The sequence below is a fragment of the Ischnura elegans genome, chromosome X (assembly GCF_921293095.1).
Source record: "Ischnura elegans chromosome X, ioIscEleg1.1, whole genome shotgun sequence".
NCBI classification, from domain to species: domain Eukaryota; kingdom Metazoa; phylum Arthropoda; class Insecta; order Odonata; family Coenagrionidae; genus Ischnura; species Ischnura elegans.
In genome coordinates, this window is record NC_060259.1 from 80989477 (window position 1) to 81016483 (window position 27007).

The 27007-nt window shown below is 36.0% G+C and overlaps 1 protein-coding gene across 2 annotated transcripts in view; it reads right to left on the reverse strand.

The window, feature by feature from the left end:
* The window catches only part of LOC124170540 (potassium voltage-gated channel protein Shal), a 540815-nt gene that overhangs the window by 6333 nt on the left and 507475 nt on the right, over positions 1-27007 (reverse strand). Inside the window, exon 5 of one of the 2 annotated variants that reach the window (XM_046549334.1) lies at positions 12057-12137. The exons of the other annotated variant lie outside the window; for it this stretch is intronic. Coding sequence (XP_046405290.1) covers positions 12057-12137 — 81 coding nt within the window. The remainder of the gene's footprint in view (positions 1-12056; positions 12138-27007) is intronic. 2 annotated transcript variants of the gene reach the window in all.

The following is a 27007-nucleotide window of genomic DNA, read 5'->3' on the forward strand; positions in this document are numbered from 1 at the left end:
ATGCACAAAAATCATAATCTTTAGAGATTACTTAAACCATGGAGATGAGATTATCCAATACCTTTATAATGAGAGAGAACTCTACTGAGAAGATTCACTCTATTTTTGCTAGCTGTTTTTACCAATTATGACTGTTTCAAAGCCCAAAGATACTTGAGCTGGTGGTAACACTTCAATGCCATTTCAAAAGCAAAACAATTATATTCAGACACGAGTGGAGGAAATAGAAAAAAGTCTTGCTGTTAAGGCATTAAAGATTAATTTTGAAAAAGTCACTCCAATCACATAATTTCTTTACCAAAATTTTTGGCAAGGCTAAGAAAAACTAAAAAATGTACTTCAAGGCATTTTTTATTGCTCTCGTATGCACCAGATTCCCCATTTCATCTTATTAAGCCCATACATCACCACTTATTTATTTGAACTTCATATTGGCATTGGTACTGGAAAATTATGTATTATGACAGTAAATAAGTAGAGAATACTTCAAAATTATGGCTAAATTTTTGAGGTTTAGATTGCAATTGATATGCCAACATGATATACTATTTGCAGGCAAAATGTTCATAGATATACACCAGCATTTTCACTTTTAAATATATCTACATTTATCATCAGATATTTTAGAAGTGAACATAATCAGACGACAAACAAATTTTTTACCACAGTAATATAAGTTCTTGGAGTAAAATTATTTCTGAATAAACCTATCTCCAAGATAAATATTTTTCAGGAATGATTTTTGAATGAATGTATAGTTAACATTGATCACCATTTTTTAGGAATATCATCTGCAGAACTAATTTTCTGGATTACCTAATTAAAAATTCTGTCACAAAATTCAATCTTATGTTGATGAACTATCCTCACCTCAGGTATATACGTATTCCACATATGGCATATGACCATAGCAAGCCTCATTATAAGGGGAGAGAATCTAATAAACTGAGCCAGGGACACAGCTAAGAATTAAAGCTAGGGGGGTTTTAGGGGCAGCAAATACTTAGGGGTGTGGGGGTATTGCATACCCGCCAGGGTAGGCAATAGTTGGGGGGGCCCTCCTCCAGAAAAATTTTAAGATTAATGGTTCACTGGTGAATTTTTCAGCTTTCTGAGGGATATTTGATTAATCCTAACACTATTCTATAATTAGCACTAATCCAATGAAGTAAAATTGATTAAACTTAAATATTTCTCTGAGCTCTGGGGGTTGGGGGGTTTATCCCCCATAATCCCCACCCCAGAACTCTCCCAGCACCACTGAACTGAGCTATAATTCAGTGTGGCTGCCCTGACTTGAGGATGAATGATAAAGGGGTGGTTAGGGGCAGGAGGATGTGTGAACAGGGGTGGTCTAGCCAGGTTAGCTGGTTGGCAATTGCCGAGGTCCCAAAGCTCCCCCCACAATACTCCTGTCTATTGTGAACCGTATATAAAAGATGAAATAAAAAAAGACTCATATGACTTAAACCAAAGTATTTTTCTATTAAAAAATTCTACATTTATATTAACTGCTATTTCTTATTAACGTTTACCTTATTACTTTATTCTCAAGAGCCACTGTTGGGTCAAAATCTTTTTATCAGCCATACTATTTCCTAAAATTTTCTGGGGGAGGACCCTCAAATCCCCCTGTGATATGGGCCCCATCATGAGCCATGAGCTCCAGCCAAGGGCCCTTAATACCCCTAGATCATCCCCGGGTGTGAATGAGAACCAACAAAACAAACAATTCAGTGCTTATTCAGGTAGACACAACTGTGGAGAAAAAGGAGGCTTCGTTAAATATGTTCGCCCATTTTAGGCATAACCCAAGTGAAATGAAATCTAACCTCATCATTTCGGTCACATCCGCTACGTTTCTGGCTACAGGTACTTCACTGTTCAAGCCAGGGGTGCAGCTAGGAATTAAGGCTGGGGGAGGTTTAGGTGCAACTAATACCGGGGTGTGTGGGGGTATGGTAGACGCACCAGGATAAGCGGTAGGAGCGAGATTAATAAATTGCGGAATTATAAGATAAATGGTTCAAAATGGTGAGTTTTGCGGCTTTCTGAGGGATATTTTATTAATCCTTACACTATTCTATTAGTAATATCAATCTAATTAAGTAAAATAGATTGAACTTAAAATTTTTTTTTAGCTCAGGGCCCCCCCCCACATCCCCCCCTTGCTGTGCCACTGCTTCACACAGATCAAGAATCCCAGTTCACTGAAAGTATTTAGTGGATGGAAGGTTAAGATAAATTTCCAGATAAAAATAATCTTCCTCATACAAACATTCTCTTGTTAGTTTAGAATAACAAAATGCAAAAGCTGCCGCATGCTCATCATTACAACAGCAGCAGATGATATCCATCGTGTATCTAAAAATGGTACATAGATATGTATATGTATCCAAAACACATTGTTATGTTTTATATGATGGATATTTAGACAAAGTTACATAGATATTCTATTTGAAAGATACACAACGAGATGTAAAAATAACATTACAAATGTAGATAACCAAATTATAATATCAGTGATATTAAAAAATTGTTATTTCAAACAGTATCATAGGTAGCATATGTTCTGTATAGAATTGAAGAGTGCAAATATTTTGTCAGTATGTCTGGGGATTACGAAAAACTATAATAAGCCCACACATTACCCACTCATTGCATGTTGTGAGATGTTGTAATATGGACCTCTATATGTCCACGGTTGGACATTGCTCCAACGTTGCTTGGCGGGTCCTTTGGATATTTGACAGATATCCATTCAACAATAATGGGATTAACATGGATATTACCCATTTTTATTCTGGTCGCAGGCAAGTAAGTTGAAAGGACTATTATGGCTCCACCAAATCTTTGGATTTGCTTACTTCTTTAAATAGGGTGGCCATACATTTTTTGGCCTAGACCAGGACATCTTCTCACAAGGATGGGGGTAGAGGGGGGTCTCCAGTGAAGTTCGAAAACCTACAGCCTTATTCCATAGAAATGGATTTCGTTTCGTAAAATCAAGACTAAGATTATTTTTACTATTATTACATATTCAGTAGGATACACGGAGGAGATGTGAGTATGCAGCGATGAGGATGGGATCTGGCAAAGGGGAAGGGTTGGTATACTACTACCATCGCTGCTGCTGTTATGTATACTTCCCGAGATATTTTTAGCAGTTCATTTGTTTACTTGTGTTTAGCTGCCATGTCCAGCAGGTGTAAGTGACAGTTGCTATTGAACTTCTGGGTTCGCAGGATGCGGCCCTGGCTGACTACCATTGTATCATGCATAGTGTGACGTTGTGAATATCACTGATCCTGTGGCATCCAGGGTAGAATGTGTTATTGCAGCCCACAGATATAGCAGCCATGAGGTTTGGCTCCAAACTGATGGTCTTCTTTGATATTGCCGCTATTTGATTACTGTACATTGCAGTTGCTGAAATACTTTTTTTATTCTGAACTCTTATTGTCGCATTGCTGTTCACTCCTGTCAAGTTTAAAACTTTATTCCCATAATTTTTGCATGAAGCTAGGACATTGTAGAGAATTTTCAGAAAAAGACAGGATGCCCTTAATCCATTCAGTGCGGATGACACCCCTGGGCTGTCATCTGCTCCCAGCCACTGGCGCGGATGACAGCCGAGTGCTGTCACGGCCTTATGTCTCAGATGAATGGGTGTAACGGGACTAAGTGCCTCTCTTTCGACTTGCTTCCTTCTCTCAGCTCTTTAGTTGGTTTCTAGCCGTTGTGTAGTGCACACCATTTCCAATTCGGTTGAAAAAAAAATTTTCTGCGGGTTTTGGAAAATCAATGTTTTTTTTCAAGATTTTCAAAGTGATAATCACCTTGGGTCATTGTTATACAGTCTTTTGTGCTATTTGGACCCTGAAATATCAGAATATATTTAAAAAATATTATTATATAGTGTTTGTGCTCGCCAAAATTTTTCTGTGACATTTCCGGATATTAACATAGTGGTTACATTGCTGTCACCTGAACTTCCGAAGTCAATTTTTTTCTCTACCAATTCACCTTTGTATCTCAAGAGGTAAGCACGAGTATCTTTTATTAGCATGTTTTTCCATCGTTAGAAAAAAATATTCACGCATTAAATTTTTGTTTTGCAATGATTTTTGAGGTACCAAATTTAGTTTTCCTAATGGTTGTAAAATGTTTAACTTCGAAAAGTCATTTTCTTCTGAAACTAAAAATTCAAATATCCATAATACTTATTTATACACAGTGCAATATTATTAGTTTTTTGCTTTCATTTCTTCCCATTCCATCTTACTTGTATTGGGAACTAACTAATGATTTCATTAAAATTTTCTTCAGTGTATTTACCTCCTCATTGAAGATGAAGAGAAGAGTCTCGAAGGGTACGAGCCGAAGAGAAAATAACCCTGTGATGAACGCAGGTGACGATGAAACAGCCCGTCCCTCTGGTCTTTCTGGTAAGTGGCTACATTTATATATACTTGAAAATTAATATAGACTGAATTATTCGCAGGATAAACAAATGATTAAAATGTTTTTCTTTGCATTATATAGCCTCGCAGAAAAAACAACCGAGGAAAACGCTAAGGGAGGATGAAAAACGTGCTCTTGCCATGGACTCGTCGGATGACAATTTTTCGAGCGGGTTTTTATTTATTATCGACTCTGACGGTTCTGACACGGGAGAAAGTGACTCGGAAAGTGGCAGTGAACCTTGCACGACCAAGGCGGCAAGGGGTACCGTAACATCTGAGGCTGTTTGGGCGGCTCATCCCCCAGTGAATAGGAATACCCTTTCCTTTGTTGGATCCCCTGGTCTAAAGAAAATTCCAAGTGGCTCGACCGCCAAAGACTACTTTTCCCTCATGTTCACTGACGAGTTTTATGACCTAGTTATAAGGGAAACAGAGAGGAATGCAGAGTACATATTTCTGGGAAATCCGTCGCCCCGTGCAAGGATAACAAACTGGCGGCCACTGACCAAAGAAGAGTTTGAGGTTTGGTTGGGCCTGCTCTGCCCATGGGGACGGTCTGCACAAATAGAATAACGGACTATTGGAAAATGTCAATGTTTTTCAGCTTTCAGTTATTTCGCCAATGCATGGCAAGGGATCGATTTCTTGGGATATTGCAAGCCCTCCATTTTGCAAAAAACACTGATGAAAATGAACCTGCTCCATCTGATCGCCTATACAAAGTAAGATCACTCATGAATTGCTTCCAGAAAACAATGGCTTCCTGTGTTTCCCCTGGAAGAGAACTATGCATAGACGAATCAATGCTGCTTTGGCGAGGGCGATTGAATTTCTGGCAGTATATGCAGGGGAAAAGGCACAAAAATGGCATAAAAATGTACATGCTCTGTGAGCCAGCAGGGTTAGTACATCGGATGATCGTTTATGAGGGCTCTGAGGATAGCGATGTGGGTGGACGCGGACATAGGGACAAAGTGGTCCACAAACTTTTAGAAGATTTCAAAAATAAGGGGCACAGTGTATTTTTGAATAATTATTACAATCATGTTCCACTAGCTAGGGATTCTATTAAATTCAAAACTTACTGCACAGGGACCCTCCGTGTGGCAAGAAAAGAGAACCCAAGAGAGGTTTTTGGGCACAAACTGGCAAAAAACCAGATTGTTGCTCGTTGGAGTGAGGAGGGGATTTGCGTCCCCCACTGGAGGGATAAGAGTGATATGTCCCTGATATCCTCTGTAACCTCGTACCTACTGAAAGGTTGGGGAGAGGTAAACCGGAAGCAGGGGTGCCGACTTACAAAAAATATTGGGGGGGCCCAAACCGGGGATCTTGCCCTGGGAAATGTTATAAGTAGTGAGTTTTACGTTTTTTAAGCATTTTAGAAGAGTAATATGATCAACATTCGAACCTTGATCACTCGAATCTCGATATCTGGACACTCCGGGGAAAATTGACAAGCCTGACACATTTTTCCTCATGCCCATAACGAATTTTTGAGGGGGCTTGGGCCGCCCCAGGCCCCATGGAGTTGGTGCCACTGACCCAAAGCAGTGGTGGAATATAACAAGTTTATGGGTGGTGTCGATCACTGCGACCAGTTACTGTCGTACTACACCTGCCAGCACAAGTCCCTCAAGTGGTACAAAAAACTTGCCATTCATTTATTTCAAATAATGTTGGTAAATAGCTATATTCTCTACAATAAATTCAGTGGCAGCAAGAAGAGTTTGTATGGCTACAGAATGGAGGTATTAGAGTCCCTATTGTCCTCAAAAATAACTGCCTTACCCCCATCCCCCCAACCAAAAAAGGGTCTCTCCCACTTTCCGGCGATAGCTGGTGCCAGGGCGAAGGGTAAAAAACCACAAAAAAGATGTAGAGTGTGCTACACAAGGGAAGTACGAAAAGCAGTCATTTACATCAGTCCTGACTGTGAGGGTGAGCCTGGATTTTGCTTTCACCCTTGCTTCCAGGAATTTCATGACAGGGTATAAACTTTATTAATGATTTCTAATTAGGAAAATATATTTCGAGATTTTTATCGCATTTCATTTTCATTATACGTATAATTCTAGTTTTTTTCAATTGATTCCAAAATTTTAAATGCCAAATTTTTGCTTATAATATTTTTGTAAAAATAAAATACTTTTTACCAAAGAATTTCTTAGATTTCAAAATTTTTTGAACCAAACCATTATTTATACCCAAAGTGCCAAGAGATTACAGTCAGTCAGCAAATTTTTCCATAACCATGATTATTACTACGTTTTTAATTCTTTTTGTATTATTGCGTATCAAATACGAAAAAAAACTATTCACAAACTTAAGTAGTTTGTAGAGCATTCCTTTGAAAAGCACTCAAATAATTGATCTGCAGATAAAAAAACTACAAAAGTACTTGGCTTTAAAGCTCTTGAAATAAATGGACCCAATATCTTTTGATTCCGAATAAATAATACAGATAAATGTGTCTAACGACTTGAATTTACACAAAAAATTCCATCAAGAGATAGAAAAGGGGGTTTGGCAATGGGGGTTGCATACCACAGAAGTCATCATATGACACGGGTGAAATCCATGAATGTCAAAATAATAAATATTTATTTTTCAGCAAAAATGTGTAAAATAAGAATAAAATTATCATATTAAGCCTAAATAATGCAGAAATAGCTGTATGTATTGTAAAAAAAAAAACTTTCCGCTACCGGCAAAGTTATCATCTCACGTTGTCGCATTGTAAGGGTTAACAGCAGTCGAAACAGGGATTTTGTAGAGAACTCTTGGAAACCAACTGCGGCGCCCTCAAAAGAGGTCTTAACTGTGACGGTTCCGGCCAAAGCGGGATATATATGGCCACTTTATCTTTAAACAATATGAGCATATATTTAAGACTTCAATGGCCTTGGAACTCACTGCGCCAATGCATTTCAAACTTCTTCTCATCAGGCAGACAGCTAGAGCTTCGCTTCAGGGAGAGCTTGGGTGGTACACGGGTGGCATACACTCTTAACTTGCTGTCAAATCTCACACACACTATCGGCACATTTTATCCATTTATTTCATTAAATGAGCTGTAAATTTTGTTTACGTAAAGCTAAACTTTAAATTCATCATTTTTTACTTCATCATACACTTTACTACATCACACATTTTTTGGCCGCAGTTATTATGGATTTATCTCCATATACCTACATTTGATCCTGAAATATGCCGACTTTTTGAAAAATTATGAACTTTTAGACTCTAGAGGCATTTGTCAATACTATTCAATTTTGAAACATAACTTTAAAATTTTTTTGATTCATAAATACAGTTTTTATTCAAATCAAAGACATTCTTTATGCGTCCCTTGAAAAAAAATTCTGAAATGATTCCTTAAAGATTTTTGTGTCCCTTCAAATTCAAACCAACTTGTATTCAGCAAAAATGTATTTTTGCATTGTGGCTAAAACAATGTTTTAGAGCTCTTGGCCAGAAGATTGGGGCCCCGGGCCTCTTGTCTCCTGAAAAGGTGCATCATGGGTTGTCCCTATAAAGGAAAAAATTTGGACGAAGCCCCCCTGCCTCCCTAGCTACCTGCCTGCTACTCATTCCAGTTGAGACTTAAGAATGGATTTATTTTTTCTTACACTTTTAAAAGCAACTGTTTGGCTTGTAAAAGGCATGGCAGTGGTGCAGCGAGAGGGGGTTTTGGGGGATAAAACCCCCCCCAGAGCTCAGAGAAATTTCTAAGTTTAATCCATTTTACTGAATTGGATTGATATTACTAATAGAATAGCTTAAGGATGAATAGATCCCCCAGAAAGCTGTAAAACTCACCATTTTGAACCATTTATCTTTAAAATTCCGCAATTTATTAATGTCGCACCTACCGCTTATCCTGGTAGGTATTCCATACCCCCACACACCCCGGTATTAGGTAGTTGCACCTAAACCCCTCCCAGTCTTGATTCCTAGCTGCGCCCCTGAGGCATGGTATCAATGACTATTTTCGGTTTGTATTTGCCTCTGGAGATGACCTTTACAGAGCTGACACCATAAATTAGTCATATCATGGTGTTTTCATCAGAGAGGCACTTGATTGATGTTTTCAATTTTTCGAGAAATTGGGATGTTCACTCTTCCCCCCCTCGAAAATCCATGAAAAATCTCAGCAATGATTTTTATTTTTTTACCACCTTAACATACAATACTCAAATATAATTCATGAAAATCTATAAGCCATTTTTTACACATATCAGGCCTCAGACACATCATTACTGAGAGGTACTGCATAACACCATGTCACACTGGAAAGTAAAGACACCCTAAAAGTGACCCTTGTTCCTACCAGAATTCATATCCATGCCTCCCACTGCCCACATCTCCCACACCCCTCTCATTTTTCAAGTCAAGGCAGTCACACAAAATCTTATATCCATGTATAAGGCACACTTCCCCATGTTTCCAAACTTCCAGCACGGTGAATGTACATTCCCATCAAATTTTAGGCTTCCAGAGAATATCATGGAAGATTACAATGACAATTTTTTTTAATTCCTAAGGAATATTGGACATGATGCATAAAGATTCTAGCCATGAGACCACAGTCTAGTGGTGTGACTAGGAATATGCTTTGGAGCAGTGGTGCAGCGAGGGGGGGTTTTGGGAGAGAAAAACCCTCCCAGACCCCAGAGAAATTTTTAACTTTAAACCATTTTACTTACTTGGATTGATATTGCTAATAGAATAGTGTGAGGATTAATAAAATATCCCTCAGAAAGCCATAAAACTCACAATTTTGAACCACTTATCTTAAAATTCCACAATTTATTAATCTCGCACCTACCGCTTATCCTGGTGGGTACTCTATACCCTCACACACCCCGGTATTAGTTGCACCTAAACCTCCCCAGCCTTAATTGCTGGCTACACCCCTGCTCTGGAGGGGTATGGGGGGTTAAGGGGGGTGACCTCCCAGGCAGTTAAGAGAAGGGGGTGAGGTCAGGGAAAATTTTTGAAAAACGACAAGCTTAGAAATACAATTTACATAATTTTGGAACTTAAAATTTGGGTTTCACACATAATTCTGCAGGAAATCATCACAACAGGGAAAATATATGCAATAGTTTTAAATTATTTAGGTATTTCTCTGAGGCTTTGGGAGGATCTAGACCCCTTGTTCCCTCCATAATTATGCCACTGCCTAAGTTGGTTTACATATGGTTACGTTAAAAACTGTTTGCTATCTGACTGATGATCAAATGCCAATACTACATCTTGATGCTTATTTCAAAATTTTGAGATTAAAATGCAACAAAATTGATTGATTCTGCTTTCATGTGGAGAAAATTCATGCTGAATAAAGATATACATTAAGGTGGTCCTTATTTTTAAAGTTTTCGAATTTATGTTGAAAAAAACATTTGAGAGCTTTATTTAATCCGACCAAGGGTTTTGGGGATTGTAGAATATCTTTTTAGCCCTTAAAATTGAGTTTTATCATTTATAAGAGCATTATTCATACACATAGACCCAATACAGAGGGACTTCCATGGGTTTCACTTGTTGTTTTAAGCTCTGGGGTGGGTGCACCTAAGTTCATTCAGCATTAAAATATAGGACTGCTATTAGAGATCAATAGTATTTAGGAAAATAATGGGATATGGTTTTTAAATGCATACTGAAAAATATTTTATTGCCTTTGATTATGGAGCAGGGCAAGCAGAAAATGAAATCATGTGTAAGAGGTGGACCCCCATTTTGGGCTGCATTTTTTGGGAATAACCTATGAACCTCTAAAATGAGTTTACATGTAATGCATGTGCAAAATTCTTTTCTTATGAAGTGAACCAAGCTATGGCATTCTGACTGGTTACAGGAAGATACAAAAGTGATAAACATAAATTAATACTTCATAAACACTAGACCTTCATGGTGAATGTAACAATTTTTATGATCTTATTAAATGTTAACCATCAGAAATAATCCAAAAATTTGTAAAATCCACAAAAAATGTTTCAGGCTAATTAGTAGGTTTGGTCAATTAAGTTAACTCCAAATAAATGAATTTATGTTCATCTTGGAGTGACTTCAACATTTCACAAATTGGAATGATTTACTATTGAATGGAGAAAGGGTCTTTCATAGTGCTACTCTAAGAGAAAGATTAATAACATCTTTGGAGCTAAAATTGGGGTTATCTTTTGCCTTAAAATAAAAAATATACATTTCAAGAATTTACTACAATAATATTTATATGTTTTACATATATCTTAAACTCCAAAGGAATAAATTTAAATATAATTTTACCCATATAAATTTAAGCTTGTATACTTACCTCCTCGGAATTTACTTTAAAATTAACTTCATCACACATAATACAATTCATTATACAATAATTATTAAAGCAATTAAAAAAAAAATATTTTAATCTCAGATGAAATATTTGGCTTGGCATTAAAAGACACTGACTTATTGAATTTCATAGTCGAACAATTACCACAACAGCATTAAGGAAGACTGAAATTTAAATTTTGGATACTTTGAATCTTATTTAAGCAGAAATATTATATTATATAAGGTTCTCCACTTGAATTCAAACTTTTCATCACATTAAAAAACTTGCAGAAATGCGACTTTCAATCCATATTTGAAAACATGTGACAACCTATTCTAAATACATCCTCCACTTGAAAATTTTGTTATTAAAAAAACAAATTTATGGGATAATCACTCCCAAAAACTTTGCAATGGCATAATAAATAACTGTCGTTGAAATAGGGCAATTGCTGATTTATAGTTGAAATAACGCAATTGCTAATGAATAGTTGCAAATCTTTCTACCATCTTTCAAAAAATCTTTACCTCATAATAAATTACTCATTAAATTTTACTGACAATACCTAAACACACGAGTATGCAAACAACTGTAATAGTTTGTATATAAGTACTTTCTAAGTAATAAGTAATTTCTAATTCCCTTAATATTTTGTACTAAGTTATATAGGTTTTGCTCTGTATCTCTTAGAGTAGAGCTAGGCAATCCGAATGCAATTTAACTCCTTTTTAGTCACAAAAATAAGATAACTCAAAACTAGAAATACTTGCTATATGCATAAGATTCCTCTTTATCATTAGGTACACAACTTTTTTCCCCTAGTTAGTTTTTGCACCCAAGAATCATTGATTCAATGGTCTAAATAATGTCCTCAGGTTTTACAATATGAGTGTCGTAAAAAATGAAGAAAAAACTTGGCAGGTGAGGTTAAGACAGAGAAAGAAGAGATCATCATTAGTGGTAGACTTTTTTTGTTAGGTGCCACATTTGAGTCAACAGCAAATTCTGCTGTGAGCATGCAACATATAAGCTTTTAATAAAAATAATCCCAAAACACAGAACAGAACCCCCTCATTGAGGCAAATAACATAGTTTACATGTGCTAATAAGGCCTATGAAATCAAGGGAATGTACATGGCTGAGGGATGGCGGCAGCAGCAGTGGAAAACACCATAAACATTGTAAGTTTTAAACAACAAATACACAGAGAGAAAGAGACAAAGAGAGAGATAGAAAAAAAGAAGTGAAAAGTGGTGAATTTGATTTACCTTGGTCCGTACTTCGATCTTGTCGCTATAGACAAGGACCACTCGGTCCTTGCCCGGGCTTGTTGCCAAGAATGGGATGCTCTTCACGCGGCGGGCGTCATGCAGAGGAGTGGTGGTGAGTGGCAGGCGGTGTTGGGCCATGGGCCATGCACAGTGGCGCATGCGGGCACAGAGAGACCGAAGGCACATGGCCCGAGATGAGTGGTGGCGGAGGAAGTGGATGATGGTGGATGAACGAGATGGTGATGTTGGTGATGGTGTAGTTTTCGGTCGAGAGGTGCAGACGGGGGCCGAGAGCGCAGGAGGGCCGAGATGCCGTTCAGTTGGGCAGAGGGGAGGGAGTTTGAGAGGAAGAGAAAGAGAATGGGGGAGGGAGTCATGAGAAGAGGGGGAACCCTTCAAGCCGGGAGGAGTGCACGGAGAGAATGCATTGTCTTCGAAGGAAACCCTACACCTCCCCATCTCACCAAAAATGTCACCACACACCATTTCACGGTGAGATCTTGGCTATCAGTCACCTCTCCTCTTTCTCATGGTCACCAATTGGAATTTTGGAGGAATTTATAGTTCAGGGCAATACCGGAAGATCCACGGTTGAGAGATAATACTTTTATCACAGGGTTTAGCAAGGATAATCACTTGTATCATGGCTTTTTATGTCTGTGAGAAGTTGGTGAGGTGATGTGTGTATGAAAGTCTAATTTGTAAGGATATGAATGATAAGCCTAATGTGTCAATGAGTCTAAAAATGTTAATTCCACAGCAATATTCACAATTTCAGAATTGCCATTAAGATGAACAAACCTGTCTTAATTTGATTCAATAAAATACTCCCACTTGGTAATATCTAACCTTGTTAGACTAATAGTAGTTGATGAAGCACTAAAAAGAGGAAACCATGTATGTCATTTGATTTGATGGGGATTCAAACTCAGATTTCAATGATCATGAGCTTTTGGAATGCACAACATTAAGAAAGAGATGCAATCTGTGCTGTCATTAGAAACAGATTGTCCTATATAGAAAATATAAGTTGAGGTGTCTTGAAGAGGAATTTATGATATATCGTGGATATTACAGAAGTTTTCATACACTTGCTCAAAGGTGGTTATACCTCAAATTTATTTTGTTCTAAAGACAAATAGTGTTTGAGTCTACAGTGGAATTGTGCGTTGGATTTACTGCGATTGAATGTGATTTTTGTGTAATAGATGAGAGCTCAATCAGAATTACTTTTACAATAAAAATATATATTGCCTGATATGGAACTCAAAGCAAGTGCAAATGACACAAAATCATTAGAAAATAGGCATTGGTGAGAAAAATCAAATCATTATTTACACTAGTACTTGAGTCATGTAAAATTTTAACACTTTTTGCTATGCTTTTTCCATTTCTTCACAATATCTATCAATTTCCATTCAAGGAATATTTTTCCAGTATTTATTTTCAAGCTATCCAACTATATAAACTTTTTGCAGAATTGGAAGTTATATTTTAGATATATTTTAGCAATAAAAGGTAACGAAAAGGGCAAAGGCAGAGTAGTCAAACTATTTCCAAAATGTATTTTTGATGGAAAATCAAAAGAGATGTTAAAGTATGCCACTACAGGAGTCCAAACTTTTTCACTTTAGATTTACAATACATCCTGTCCCCTGAAATTTAATTCAGTCAGGAGTTTTTACTTTGTTGATGAAGTATCATTTAATGTGATGACTGTTTTTGGACAGATCCCAGTGAGAAATGGGTGGTGGAATCCACGTGGAACCCACGTGGAAATGTAACGTGGATACCACGTGTTTTTGGTCGTGGAATCAACGTGGAACCCACGTGGAAATTTGGTGGAAAAATTAAAACAGCAGTAGGTGCTGTCCTAAAACCATTAAAACCTCAACCACTCTATAGCTAAACCTTCTATATATGTGTCTACGATTTTTCATGTGCTCTCATGGCTGCCTTTCCACGAATTATATAAAAATAGAATGTGCGATACATTTTCACATAACTAGCGTGGTTTCAGGATGATAAATGACGCAATGTCACACCAGAGAGTTAAGTTCCACAAATTAGAAATTCTGTTTACCATTTTATGCTAATCACCACAAATCCACTTGAAATCAACGTGGATTCCACGTGGGTCCAACCACTCAATATCCACCACCACCAAATATCCACCACTCAACGTGGATTCCACGTGGGTTCCACGTGGACTCCACCACCCATTTCTCACTGGGATATGAATCTTGTATTTTCAAGTTAGCTTTCATTCAATGGGAAAGAAGGACCGGCATAACTATAAGGACCCATGTTAACATTTTCTATTCCAAATGCTAATTCAAGGAAACGAATGTGGAAAGCCCAATACTTTTATTGTCAGTCAAAGGAGTTATTGCAGAAGAGCATTCTTTTGGAATTTTTAGGGAGTAAAATTTCTTTGTTTCTCACTGGAATCTCCTTAAGGTAGGTTTACACCCAGTGAGAAATGGGTGGTGGAATCCACGTGGAACCCACGTGGAGAATTAACGTGGATACCACGTGTTTTTGGTCGTGGAATCAACGTGGAACCCACGTGGAAATTTGGTGGAAAAATTAAAACAGCAGTTGGTGCTGTCCTAAAACCATTAAAACCTCAACCACTCTATATCTAAACCTTCTATATATGTGTCTACGATTTTTCATGTGCTCTCACGGCTGCCTTTCCACGAATTATATAAAAATAGAATGTGCGATACATTTTCACATAACTAGCATGGTTTCAGGATGATAAATGACGCAATGTCACCAGAGAGTTAAGTTCCACAAATTAAAAATTCTGTTTAACATTTTATGATAATCACCACAAATCCACTTGAAATCAACGTGGATTCCACGTGGGTCCAACCACTCAATATCCACCACCACCAAATATCCACCACTCAATGTGGATTCCACGTGGGTTCCACGTGGATTCCACCACCCATTTCTCACTGGGCATAGAGCATTTTAGCAATCATTGTGACCTACCCCCTCCTTCTCTCATAGAAATCCTAATCTCATTTCATCATAAGACCCTTAAAGCGAACCCTGTTCTTGACCCCCTCAACTGCATTAGCTAAATTGCATGTCTTCCACTCAGTGCGGGATAATTTGCCAAGGAGCCTTTTTTTCTGCAGGGATTGCCACAGTAGGTAAAAACCCTTGTTATTCCCTTCCCATCCTTTTTGCAGGGGACCTGGGGAGGGCCCATTAAGGGTCGGATTAGTAAAGTTTCAGAAAATTAGGTGAAATTATGTGTGTATTGGATAAAACCTATTAAACTAATATTGTACGAAGTTTGATCATAATTATCTGTTTAAACTTATATTGAACACCAAGGAAATCAGTTGATATTTACTCACATTGGTTAAAACTCTTCTAGGCCTCTTAAGAACAGTTGAAACAAGTTCCCAGGGTGGGCTTGCGGGGTTACACTCTCGAGGGCAAGGCCAACAAACCCACACTGCCATGGGGACAGCGGTGCCCACTAGCAAAACAATTACTTAAGTTGCCAATTAAATTAGAAAATTATTCTATAATGAGAAGAATCCATCATTAATTTCATTGGATGCCTCATGAGAGCAGCCTAGTCTCTCAAAGGAATGGAATTGGACCCCTAGCAAGCAAGGGAAGGACTTATTTGGGTGAGAATGGAGGGTTACCAATTGATCCATTCATGAAAGAAAGAGTTAAGAGGTGACGAAGGAAAACAGGTAAGAAGAGGTGGTCAAACATTGAAGCATGTTTTTCTTGAAGCCACGAGTACACCTGTGCATGAACATTTCCTGCAGCTGAAGGGTTAACTGTCATCATACACTCTACTGCGGTTATCAGCATTCCCTCTCTGCTTTATATTCACTCCATCCATACCCTGTCTCCTCTCAATATCTCTCCTCAGCCAATGCTTCTAGTGCCTCATTCGTTTTCCTCACCATACGACTGACCTTCTCCTTTATCCTCCATATGCATATTGGATGACTATAGCCCATTTGGGGGCATCCATTAATTACGTGAGGTGTTTAGGGGGAAAGGGGTCAAGTTGATTCTAACCTAATCTCATTTGGGGGAGAGGGGGGGTCATATCCCCTTCCACTTCTCATTTTTCCCTCTCGTTCATGTTTTCTTGGCTCATCCACTGAAGACCTTTGAACAGATGGAAAACTACCCACACAGTCTATAGCCTTGTTTGCCTTGCCAAAGTACTCAAATGCTAAATCGTTCAGTCTGTTCAAGTGTATTGCCACAGTAACTATATTTTAATTTTATGTCTCATGGTCCATGCTCTCTCTGCTTTGCAAAACCATTTAAAATTGCCTCCCAGTGATCAATCTTTATTCTGCATTCCTTGATTTGCTTACAAGGCATATTCACTAACATATACAAGCCTTGCTTCAACTGATTAGTCAACAGCTGATAATTCACGAGCGTAAATAGCTCAAACATCAACCAGCTCACATTTACTACTGCAACCAAATATTCACAGGTCTCTTTTTTCTCCTCAGCATCCATGGAGAAGGGCAAGGAAGATTTGATACAGGATACAAACGAACAAGCCAACAGCATACATTTACAGTTTCACCCACATGGCCACGCAAAAATTCCACAAAAGAATTCCATTCCTCCTCAAATGTAGGATTAGAATTGCATCAATAGCATCATATTAATTGGGCTCCATCCTCATTTAGCTAGTAGACAAGTAAAACAATATGTAACAACTCCTTCGAATCTTTCCCTAAGTCTGGTGAAGTTTAAAGGAATTCCTCAATTTCACTGCTTTCTTGCCCTCAATAGCCAAAAAGTTTTTCTTTATTTCTGCATCGGAAAATTCCCACCCAAAATTATTCACATCTATCAACCCTTTTTCCTACATGTTTAATATCTCTGTTTTTCCCACACTTAGAAAGAGTATGTGAAGTATCTTTCTGTCAATTATTTCCCTTGCTTAACCTGGCCTGTTCTGCTAGTTTTGTCCCATGGGTGAAAAGCTTAAATTAGTCTGCATGTTTTCTTGGATGTGCAAATCAGAGTTTATCTCGGGCTTGGAATTTTTTACCTTGCCCCTGGTGTACAGCCAGTTTCTATGACTAAGTTCCCCAATTAATTGCATAGATGTCACTCCAGCCATCAAATGTATTTTATGTACAAATTTGTTAGAAGGTTAGGGAAATACATTCCCATCAAAGAAAATATTCTGTTTCAGGCGCACTCGTGATTTAAAAATTTAAAAAGAAATCATAAATATTGCCATCAGCTCGGATATATATAGAGGCAACCTCTCGCACAGTTGCCAAAACTGTGGCTTAGTTGGGGCTGTTCTGATTGATTGGAGACAACAAAAGTTATCGGAGGCTTTCCACACATATTTTTGTGAAAGGATCATGAAGTTCGATAGCTGAGCCCACAATTAGGCAGCAAATAAAAAGTGGAATGATACAAGCCATTATATTTCCCAAATTCTATTAGTTGTGACAATAAAAAAATTGGCCGGTGAGCTTATTATCTCCTTATGTCTTTATCAAACCTGTAAACTTAAACAACTTCTGTTTCTTGTTATGGCTAAAAATATGGCTTTACTATCCATGATTAACACATATTATTTCAAAATTTATTAAGAAAACTTTCGACTACATAATCGCATACATCCCATGCCCAGAAATCTAGTCGTATTGTCCTGTATTTGAATAAATTATAAAAATTCAAAGCCCTCCAATACATATATGTATATATAATTTATTAAAAAATAACTGGATTCCACACGTATGTGGTAGTTTTGTATTTTACTTCCACATTCAAAGAAATTTGAGATCATGACTTCCCAAATTTCATAATCTTGGTAAATTAACAACCCCTAGACATTGTAATTGAGATGAATGAAGTGTATAGTGAAAGATTTCAGTAAATGGGAACCATATTTTAAATGTATATGAAGTTCAATTGAAGAAGTGGGTGTTCACTATAAATATTTACACTAGTACTTAGGTACTACAATGGGGTGCATTTTCAAATGTATGCTTTTATTAGCTGCCATTTGCTTCATATAAAAAATCAGTGATTAATATCAGTACTGAATATAAGAATGTTCTTACCTTCAGTGTATAAGATGTAAGCTGTTAAGTGATAGTATTTTTCTGAAAAGAATGCATCCTGTAGCTCAAAAATATTTACTCTGCAAAAAGGAAATTATTGGCCATTCAGCAAAATGCATCTTAGGACTGCTGTTTACCCATGAATATATGTAATTTATTTTCTCTTAATCACTCAAATATTTTACAAATTATTTAAAAAGATACATTATGATGAGGCAATTTATTGAATAATTTATAAAATTATTTATTATCGATTTCAGATTCAGGTAATCCCTTTTTTTTATATATCTTGCAACAGATTGAAACAGATGAAGCAAAGCAAAGAGCAGTACAAATGTAATGTGCAACACACAAAAGTTTTAAGCACATGTAATAGAAGCTCTCATCAATTATCTATTACAGATTTTGTAGGCAAAATAGGTATGCAACTATATATGGTGCAACTGCTTTGACTGTGAGCAACATAGTATGTGATGAAGTATTGCATGAGATAATGTAGTGTAGGTAGCAAGCCATGAAGCTGTGTGAAATGGTGGTCACATTTGGTCTAGAGGAAGGATTTGGAAAACTACGACCAACCATAAGCTTGGGTCTTCATTTTTGCAAGATTCAACAATGCTACTTACACATTCATCTGAAACATGGGATTAAATGAAATCCCAGTTTTTTATTAAAGTCCTATCCAGGTCTTGTAAACATAGGTAATGTAGTATAAAAAATAATTTCTTGCAAGCTCTTAGACCTTTAAGATGGACTATCAGTGTAATGGCATCATTGAGTCATGTCTAACACCCAAGAGAACAAATATAACACCAATGGTTCTGCAAAACAATAGATGAGTAATTGAAGGTGGAGAAGCGGGAAGGTTCTATTGATTGGGTTGCCTGCCAATTGGGATGGTTAGAGTAGGAAAGAAAGGAAATGTTTAATACAAAAATATTCTATTGTTTCTCTACCTCTGTCTACTGCTATCAGCTAGTCTTCAATAGAGAGGTGACCCTCCTGAAAGAAATCTTTTGTTAGTCCAGTAATAATGACAGAGGAAATTACAGGTGGACATTTTCAGAAAACAAAATTAGAGAGCACATAAAAAATCAGTCAAAAAATCATTAGTAATTAAAATGACTTCTGTTATTTGTAAAAAAATGAACTTAAGTAGAACTGTAGGCAGGAAAAATTTCTCTAATACTAATACAATTATCATCATATTTAGCTGCATTAAGGAAACATGCCATTTTATGATCGGTATAAGAAAATTTTACAGGTTATACTCAAAATTAGCTTGAATTTAAATGAACATATTTACCAAATTGATTTTTACAATCAAATTTTCTAGATGCATACTTATAAAATGCAGCTAATCACACACACAAACAGCCTTGTTGAAAAACAATTATTTAAATATCAATGAAAAGTTCACAGAGCAAACAACTAGTTTTCAATATGTAAAATCTGGCTCATATCTACAGAGGCCAAGGAACACTGACTGATGAAAGCACATGTAAAATTAAGCTAAAATGGTAATCATAAAGGTATTTTGAAAGGTGAGCTGGGTTTTATTGATAGCCATTCAGTAATATCTCCATATAAATCCTTTTCAACCCCTCACTATGAATACAGACGAGTTATTTTCCCAATTTAATTACTCATTTAATTAGATGCTGGTTTGAGGGAGGGCATTTTCCTCACCAGCAGTAATTTACGACTAAAAAAAGTCATTTTACCATTTCATAGCCAATATGTATAGAAAAAGATTGCTGAAAGAATATCCTTATTGAAAAAAATAAAACCTTTGGAATACATTTGTCAACACATTCACTAGCTAATACATAACTCCACAATTTGAAATGAAATATTTCACATTCTAAAATACCACTATATTTTAGAAATATTCTTTGAGCTTAATCCAGTTTAAACATATGAGGGAAATTTCAGAAAGATATTTTCATAGAAAACTAAGATGTTCAGACAATGTCTAAAATATATAAAAAACTAAACTGCTGAGTGATTTCAATGAAGAAACCATGGCAAATTGAATGGCAGCCATGGCAAAACATCAGTAGAGAAATCATCTGCATCGATCATTGCAGCTAAAACAAAAATTAACAATGAAAAATGGCTAAATTTGTGTTGTCTATTGTCTCATAATTTTACTTCCAAAAGGGAAATGCTTTAAATGCATTCAAAACAGAAATTAGGAGAAATTTCAAGAAAATAATCATTGAAATGAAAATTGAACAAAAAAATTCACTAGGGCTGCATTTCAACTCCATGAAAAACCTAAAAATTCTGCTGTACAGTTTTCACACATTTTCTTTATGTCAGTTCAAATTTGAAACCAATGAGATTTTCTTTATTTTTCAGTATGGCCATGGTGACATTTACTGTCAATTAATTATTTATATGCTATACCCTTAATACACGTGCAATTAACTATCATCATGGGATTAAAGATCCCTACTGCATGATTTTACAAAGCCAACACAAAGATAGCAGCAATAAAAGGCAATGATTTCAATGTTTCACCTGTTAAAAAGCACCTTACATTCTTCATGAATACTAATGGGATGAATTGTTAGGTTTGCATAATAATAATCATGGAAATCAAATATAAGGAACACAATGATCTTTATCAGTATGCTTTTATGATTTTGTACTATGTACATCCTTCCAAATAAAATTGAAGGAAGGAAAATACTATGTTTTTATGAGATCAATAAGTTTTATGATTTTAAAGTAGTCCCAATAATAATGGAGGCATGTGCTTTGATTCCTGTTCTATGGAAGAGTATTTTATGCTTTTAATTACACAAGAAGATAACCAAAGCTATGGGGAAGTCATAAAGATCACAATATAATTTAATATAAAATTCAAGATCAAGTTATCAAAGGAGCTAATGAACTGGTCAAGAAACAAAAAGCTCTCCCTTGACTGAGACATAATAGGGAACAAAACTGAATTTAGCATGAGAAGTTATATTTCATGGATACAATAATGCTGTAAGAATAACTGAAGAGGGTTTAATAATTAATTTGTTACTGAAAAGAAAAAAATCTGTTGCTTTGGTGAGATAAATCAAGCATTATATCTTTGAATAATGCATAGGAATGACTTTCATATTGCTCCTGTTGTTTTCAGAAAAGGATAGGATTAAAAACTCTGCAACCCATTCACATATCATCTCACCAACTGTGAAATATACGGACTAGTACATACGTATACATATTTACATTTATTCAATTGATAATCAATTTCTATACGAACAATTTCAGGACTTATTTCAGCAATCATCACTAGTAACACCATGGACACAAAGTAGTGTGATGTAGTTTCATTATTTGAAAAACTCTAAATAAGGACATGACTTTAAAATTTTTACTACACTTTTTTTTGTTATGACTGTACTTCAAAAAGTTACTTAATAGTCACATTTCGTGCACATTATTATGGCATATTCTAAGAATTAATAAATGAACTGATGAAATAACTAATGTAGAAACTTTAAAACCATTAGCTCACATCTACTAGGTATGTTATCCACAGCTAATATGTACTCTTGTTATTGATAAGCTTTTTCACTGTATGTTATTAAGCTGAATCAATTAAATACTATTGCAGAAGAAAATATAATATGGAGGTTTTACTGCAGTAGCTACAAATTAACCCATAACAGCATGCATACAATGTTAATCTGGTGGAAGAATGGTAGCTGTCACACTAAAGTACTTTCAAATGCAATCGACATTTTCCCAAGGATGCTGATTACTTTTTTTGCTGAGAAAAATAATTCCATTCATTCATCAATTACCATTATCATAATTTTGTCATTTATTGTCCATGTTATGTGTCTAGCAAGATTTGAATCAGATCCGAATGTCAAGTATCCAAATTACCTCCCCTCAAATAGCTGAAGATAATCAATTAGAACTACGTATCACTCTCACCTGGAGCTGAGCAATATTTGATTCATTAACTTCAATCCAGAGTGGTAGTCAAGCAGGGAGTTTTCTGAAGGCAGTGCTCCAAAACAGTAAAGGCAACATGTTAACCGAGTGGATAGAGCCCTAGGCTACTGATCAAATGGTCCCAGGATTATCATGTTACTGTGCGCATTATTAATTCATAAATATTATGCAATATTAGTTACATATCAATTGATATTGGCTAAGTAATATTAACAGTGGCATTTAGTGGGTCATTTTTTCTTTTAGTGCATAGATGGATGTGTTGTTTTTTTTGAGGAAATAAAGTGAGTTCCTGTCCTATCTGGAAATGACTTGGTTGGTTCTTTTGCCACATTCTCCCTCATCCTCTGCTATATTAGCTATAGGATTTCAGCCATAGCAAATTTTAACAGACCATGTGTCCAGGAAATGCTTAACTCCAGGAAATACGTGAAAGACCTGAATTAACTGGTGGAGAAAAGTCATATAATTGTGAAGACAGAACGAATTTTGTCCGTATGTGAAAGTAAACAATACTGCAAAAGGGATATTTATGACATATGTAAATGATAAATTTCTTGACAACATCGGTATGTCATGATGACGGTTGCAAAATTACTGTTTTATCTAGTGTGAGTTGGATACCCAAGGGGAGAGCTATAGCCCCTCCCCCCCAACCCCTCTCTGGACCTACTAGTGCTTACGAGTGACTCCCAGAAAAGTGACCAAATACATTCTTGGGTAGGAAGATTAAAGAATGTAGGAAAGCAATTAGTGTTCACAAAAAATTAAAATGTCAAAGATCAAAGTGAGCATCTTGACTAAATTGGATCATCCTTTCCACCAGGTTAACCTGTATGCTACACTTAACTAAAAAAAAATCAAAACATCAGAAGACAAGCACATTTTAGTATCTGTCTGGGTTAGTAAAAACAATTTTGATGGCTATAACAAATAATAATACGGTCTCTCAGCTGATTCAGAAGGTATTGCACACAAGGTTAGACTGAAATTCAAAAAAAATTATGCCTACCATAGAAGTATTACTAGTAACTCATGAATCTCTAACCACAAAAAGCAAGTGACATGAGGTACTTCTAAAAAGAGACAGTGCATTAGAAGAAAAAAGACAGGAACGGAGATTTATTTCCCTAAAATTAGGATTCAAATAGTTAACAAGGACTACTGACGGATAAAAGAGTACTTAAGCTTTTTACAACATTGCAGCTGTGCAAGACTCTATTTAAAAGTAATCAAAAATTAATTTCTAACTCATTTAGGTAACTAAAACTACAATGGAATCATAGTATCCATTTATTATCAGTAAAAACTAAAATTTGCACGAGAGAATGAATCATTTATTTTTTCTTGTTCCAAAATCCAAGCTCATCAACTTTATTCAGCTATGTTAGTAATTAGTTGGTTGCATTTCTGTACGCAGATTTTAAAACCATTCTATAAATTTAATGAGGTTTATATCATTCAACACAACTTTAAAGTTCTTTTATCATGTTCATTAAGAAGGTACTTTTAAAGGAAGAAAATATTTTTCCACTTAAAAATCATTCAAATAATGCAAACTGCCTTGGTTACTGAGTTTATTTAATTTTTATACCACCATGAAAAAGTAGGTGTAGTGAAATTCACTCAGCAGTAATAAAGCATGGTTGGCAGAATTCATGATAAACACTAGCTTTAATTGACATTGCTTATAAAGCCTTCATGGTTCCTATCATTAAATCTATTTCTACCATATTTCTTCACTAGCATAATTTTGTGGATCATTAAAATAATTCATAGTTTAAGATACATGGTAAAATTCAGAAATCCTTTATCTACTACTCTAACTGAAATAACGACTATAATAATGCCTCATATTTGTGTTATGTTAGCTAAAAATAATTTATAACTAAAAGTTATCTAAATGGTACTAAATTGGCACTCCAGAGATTAGAATCTCAACCCTAACTGGAGTACCTTTCCTATGAATTCCTATGTATCTCCTTCACTAGCTAGCACTCTAGCTAGCTTCACTCTCTAGCATCAACAAAATACTTTTCGAACTATCACAAAAAATTCCCAATCCATCTTAGAATACCAAGTACACATTGGGTCAATGCATAAAATCAAAAAAAGTCATATTACCATGTCAAAATCTGGAAACAATGAAGAAAATACTAGAGTGAATGTTTCAAATAGAACTAAGGAGAACCTGATGGCATAAAGAAATATTTTTATACCAAATATAAACCTCCTTTTTATCAGGCTAGGAAACTGGCCAAAAAGTAAACATGTTAAATACCTTAAGCTTGTTGTTCTGAAAACCATTATTATGCTAAATGAAGGATTACATTTAAAATTTGACATTAATACTTAAAATGTGGGATTGTAGCGAATTCAGTACCTTTCCAGCAAAATTGCTCTCAGAATATTATGGTGCCCTGTAACAAGATGGACCTTACTCGTTATCAAATCTGATGTTAAGCTTATGAAACTCAGATAAAGAAATCTACGCTGCTCAGAGTCAATTAAGTCTGCATGCAATAAATTTTCTTACTGTAGCTGCTAACTTTTGAATTCGCTAACTCTGTAAATTTTTTAGCCTCATAAGAGCTGAGAGTAAGACTTAAGTGTCACCAAGATGCATGTGAGCATAATGCAGGACATGTTCATCCTAGCAGCTTGGATAACATGGAAGCAAAATAACTCATTTTCGACCTAGCTAATCATTTAGTTATCAGCCTGTCACCTCCCTAGCCAGTCCTGCCAGCTATCTCTAATCTTCCTCTCCTACCTTGCCACTCAAAATATAACTATGTATTTGATCAGTATATGTTAGCTGACAAAAACTGGTACAAATTATCTGCTGAACGCCCTATGTTTGTTCAGTCAACAGTCAACTTGTTGAGATTTTTTACTCCACTGGTTTAGCACAGGTGATTTGGGGCAGGACTGGCAAACTCAATGATAGTACTCATGACCAATGGCAGCAAAAAATATGCAGAAAACATTAGGCAAAGAAATAAAAATAAATAGGCATTTCAAAAAAGATCAAGAATAAATTATCTGCCTCTTTCGATCATCCATTTGGCCTTATGCCTCGATTTTATTAGAAAATGAAGCTCCACTGTTAATGCTTACAGTAACAGCCATTCACTTATACATCATATCATTACATCCATAAGTTGCCATGAAATTCAAAAGCAAGGGACGAGTCCAAGTAGAATTTTACTAACTACGTTGATTTTTCCACACCATAAGTCTGTATTCCCATGGTTCTGAAATGCATGACAGTAATATAGAGCAAGGTGCCTATGACACTGATGAGCATAGTATTTCATTACAATATTACACTGACCAGTTAGTGGGAAATTACTATGAGATACAGGAAGAGAATGGCACTGTTAGGTTGAATATACAATTTACAAGCTCTATTAAGATTTGCAAATGACTACAATAATTATCAGGATGAAGAAGAACTGGACTGCTTCAGAAGCATCTCAAGTACAATTTAATTTTAGGCGATGCTGATGCATGAGAATTCTTTTAATCCTACCTCTATGACCTTCTGGATTTCAACTGAGCAAACAAAATCACCAATCTAGTAGTTTTTACCGGTATTTTACTTCCTGTTCTCAATACTGCAGAATAGTTACAGAGTCGCAACTTTTGCAGCTACCTATGAGGCAGTAAGCAAAGAGTAAGCAAAAATTTTGATAGAGAAAAGCAGTATCCTTGAATAAAACTGATTGGTTTTCTTGAAACCAGGAGTGAGTGCATGTGATGTGCATGGTGAATTGTGCTCAAAGCTATGGATATATGATATCACAATAAGCTATGCATGTATAGAAAATTCCTTTCAAGTGTAAACAATACAATGATGCATAAATCTCTAAAATATGATGATATCCCCTTAGTGAAAGTGAGAAAATATGTTCACGACAGGTGATACACAGTTTTTCACTCAATGCCCGTGATAGAATAAAGAAATGATAGGGGTGTTGTCAGCAGATCTCTATTTTGAAATTACTATCACCCAATATGGTGAATCGCAAGCTCACATAGAAATCGTTCTTTGAACATAGGAATACTGTGATATACACACCAATTTGCTATAAATGACGTTTATGATCCAGATGAGGTGAGGCACAAAACCACAAATGATTGACAATTGAACAGCAAATTTAACTATTCAAAGAGATAATAATAAAAATAAAAGCTAGCAGTCAGCAATCTACGACTGTCTCAATTGAGATACCTCATGGGTAATTTTAATTTCCACTAGGTTACACTAGATAATACCAAGTTGAAAATATATATGCCTACCTCATTCTTTTGAAAATTCATTACAAATCATAAAAATAATGACAAATAAGAGATAGGTCAAAAACCAATCATATTCATATGAATACCTAAATTATAAAATAAATATTTTAAATGTAAATATTTCAATAAAAACTCATTCTGGATGGCTATTCAATGTTTATTATATTTACAAGACATTAATTATTTAAGGAACCATTTGTAGTAGAAATAAATGTAGAAAAATATATCATTGCCCTCACTAGTGGCATTTTAATTGAGGTAAAATCATGAGGACTACTCTTCCTGACTCTTTACCAACCTCATTGGCATTGTGGAAAGGTCCTCATCTGCTGAACGGTAGGCCATGGGTTTGAATACCGCCTATGTGAAATATCCTTCCAACATGGAAATAGCCATCAATCTCTTAACAGCTGAAAATGTACCGGATGTTTGGATCTCTCGATCGAAGGAAAATGGAATTGAAACGGCTTAAGTAAAGATAAAAACGTACGTTCAATCCCCTGAGAACTGTTGTTTTATCAGGTTTGAGGCTGAACGAAGAAAAGAATGCCCCGTAAACTTATGCAATTTGTCAAT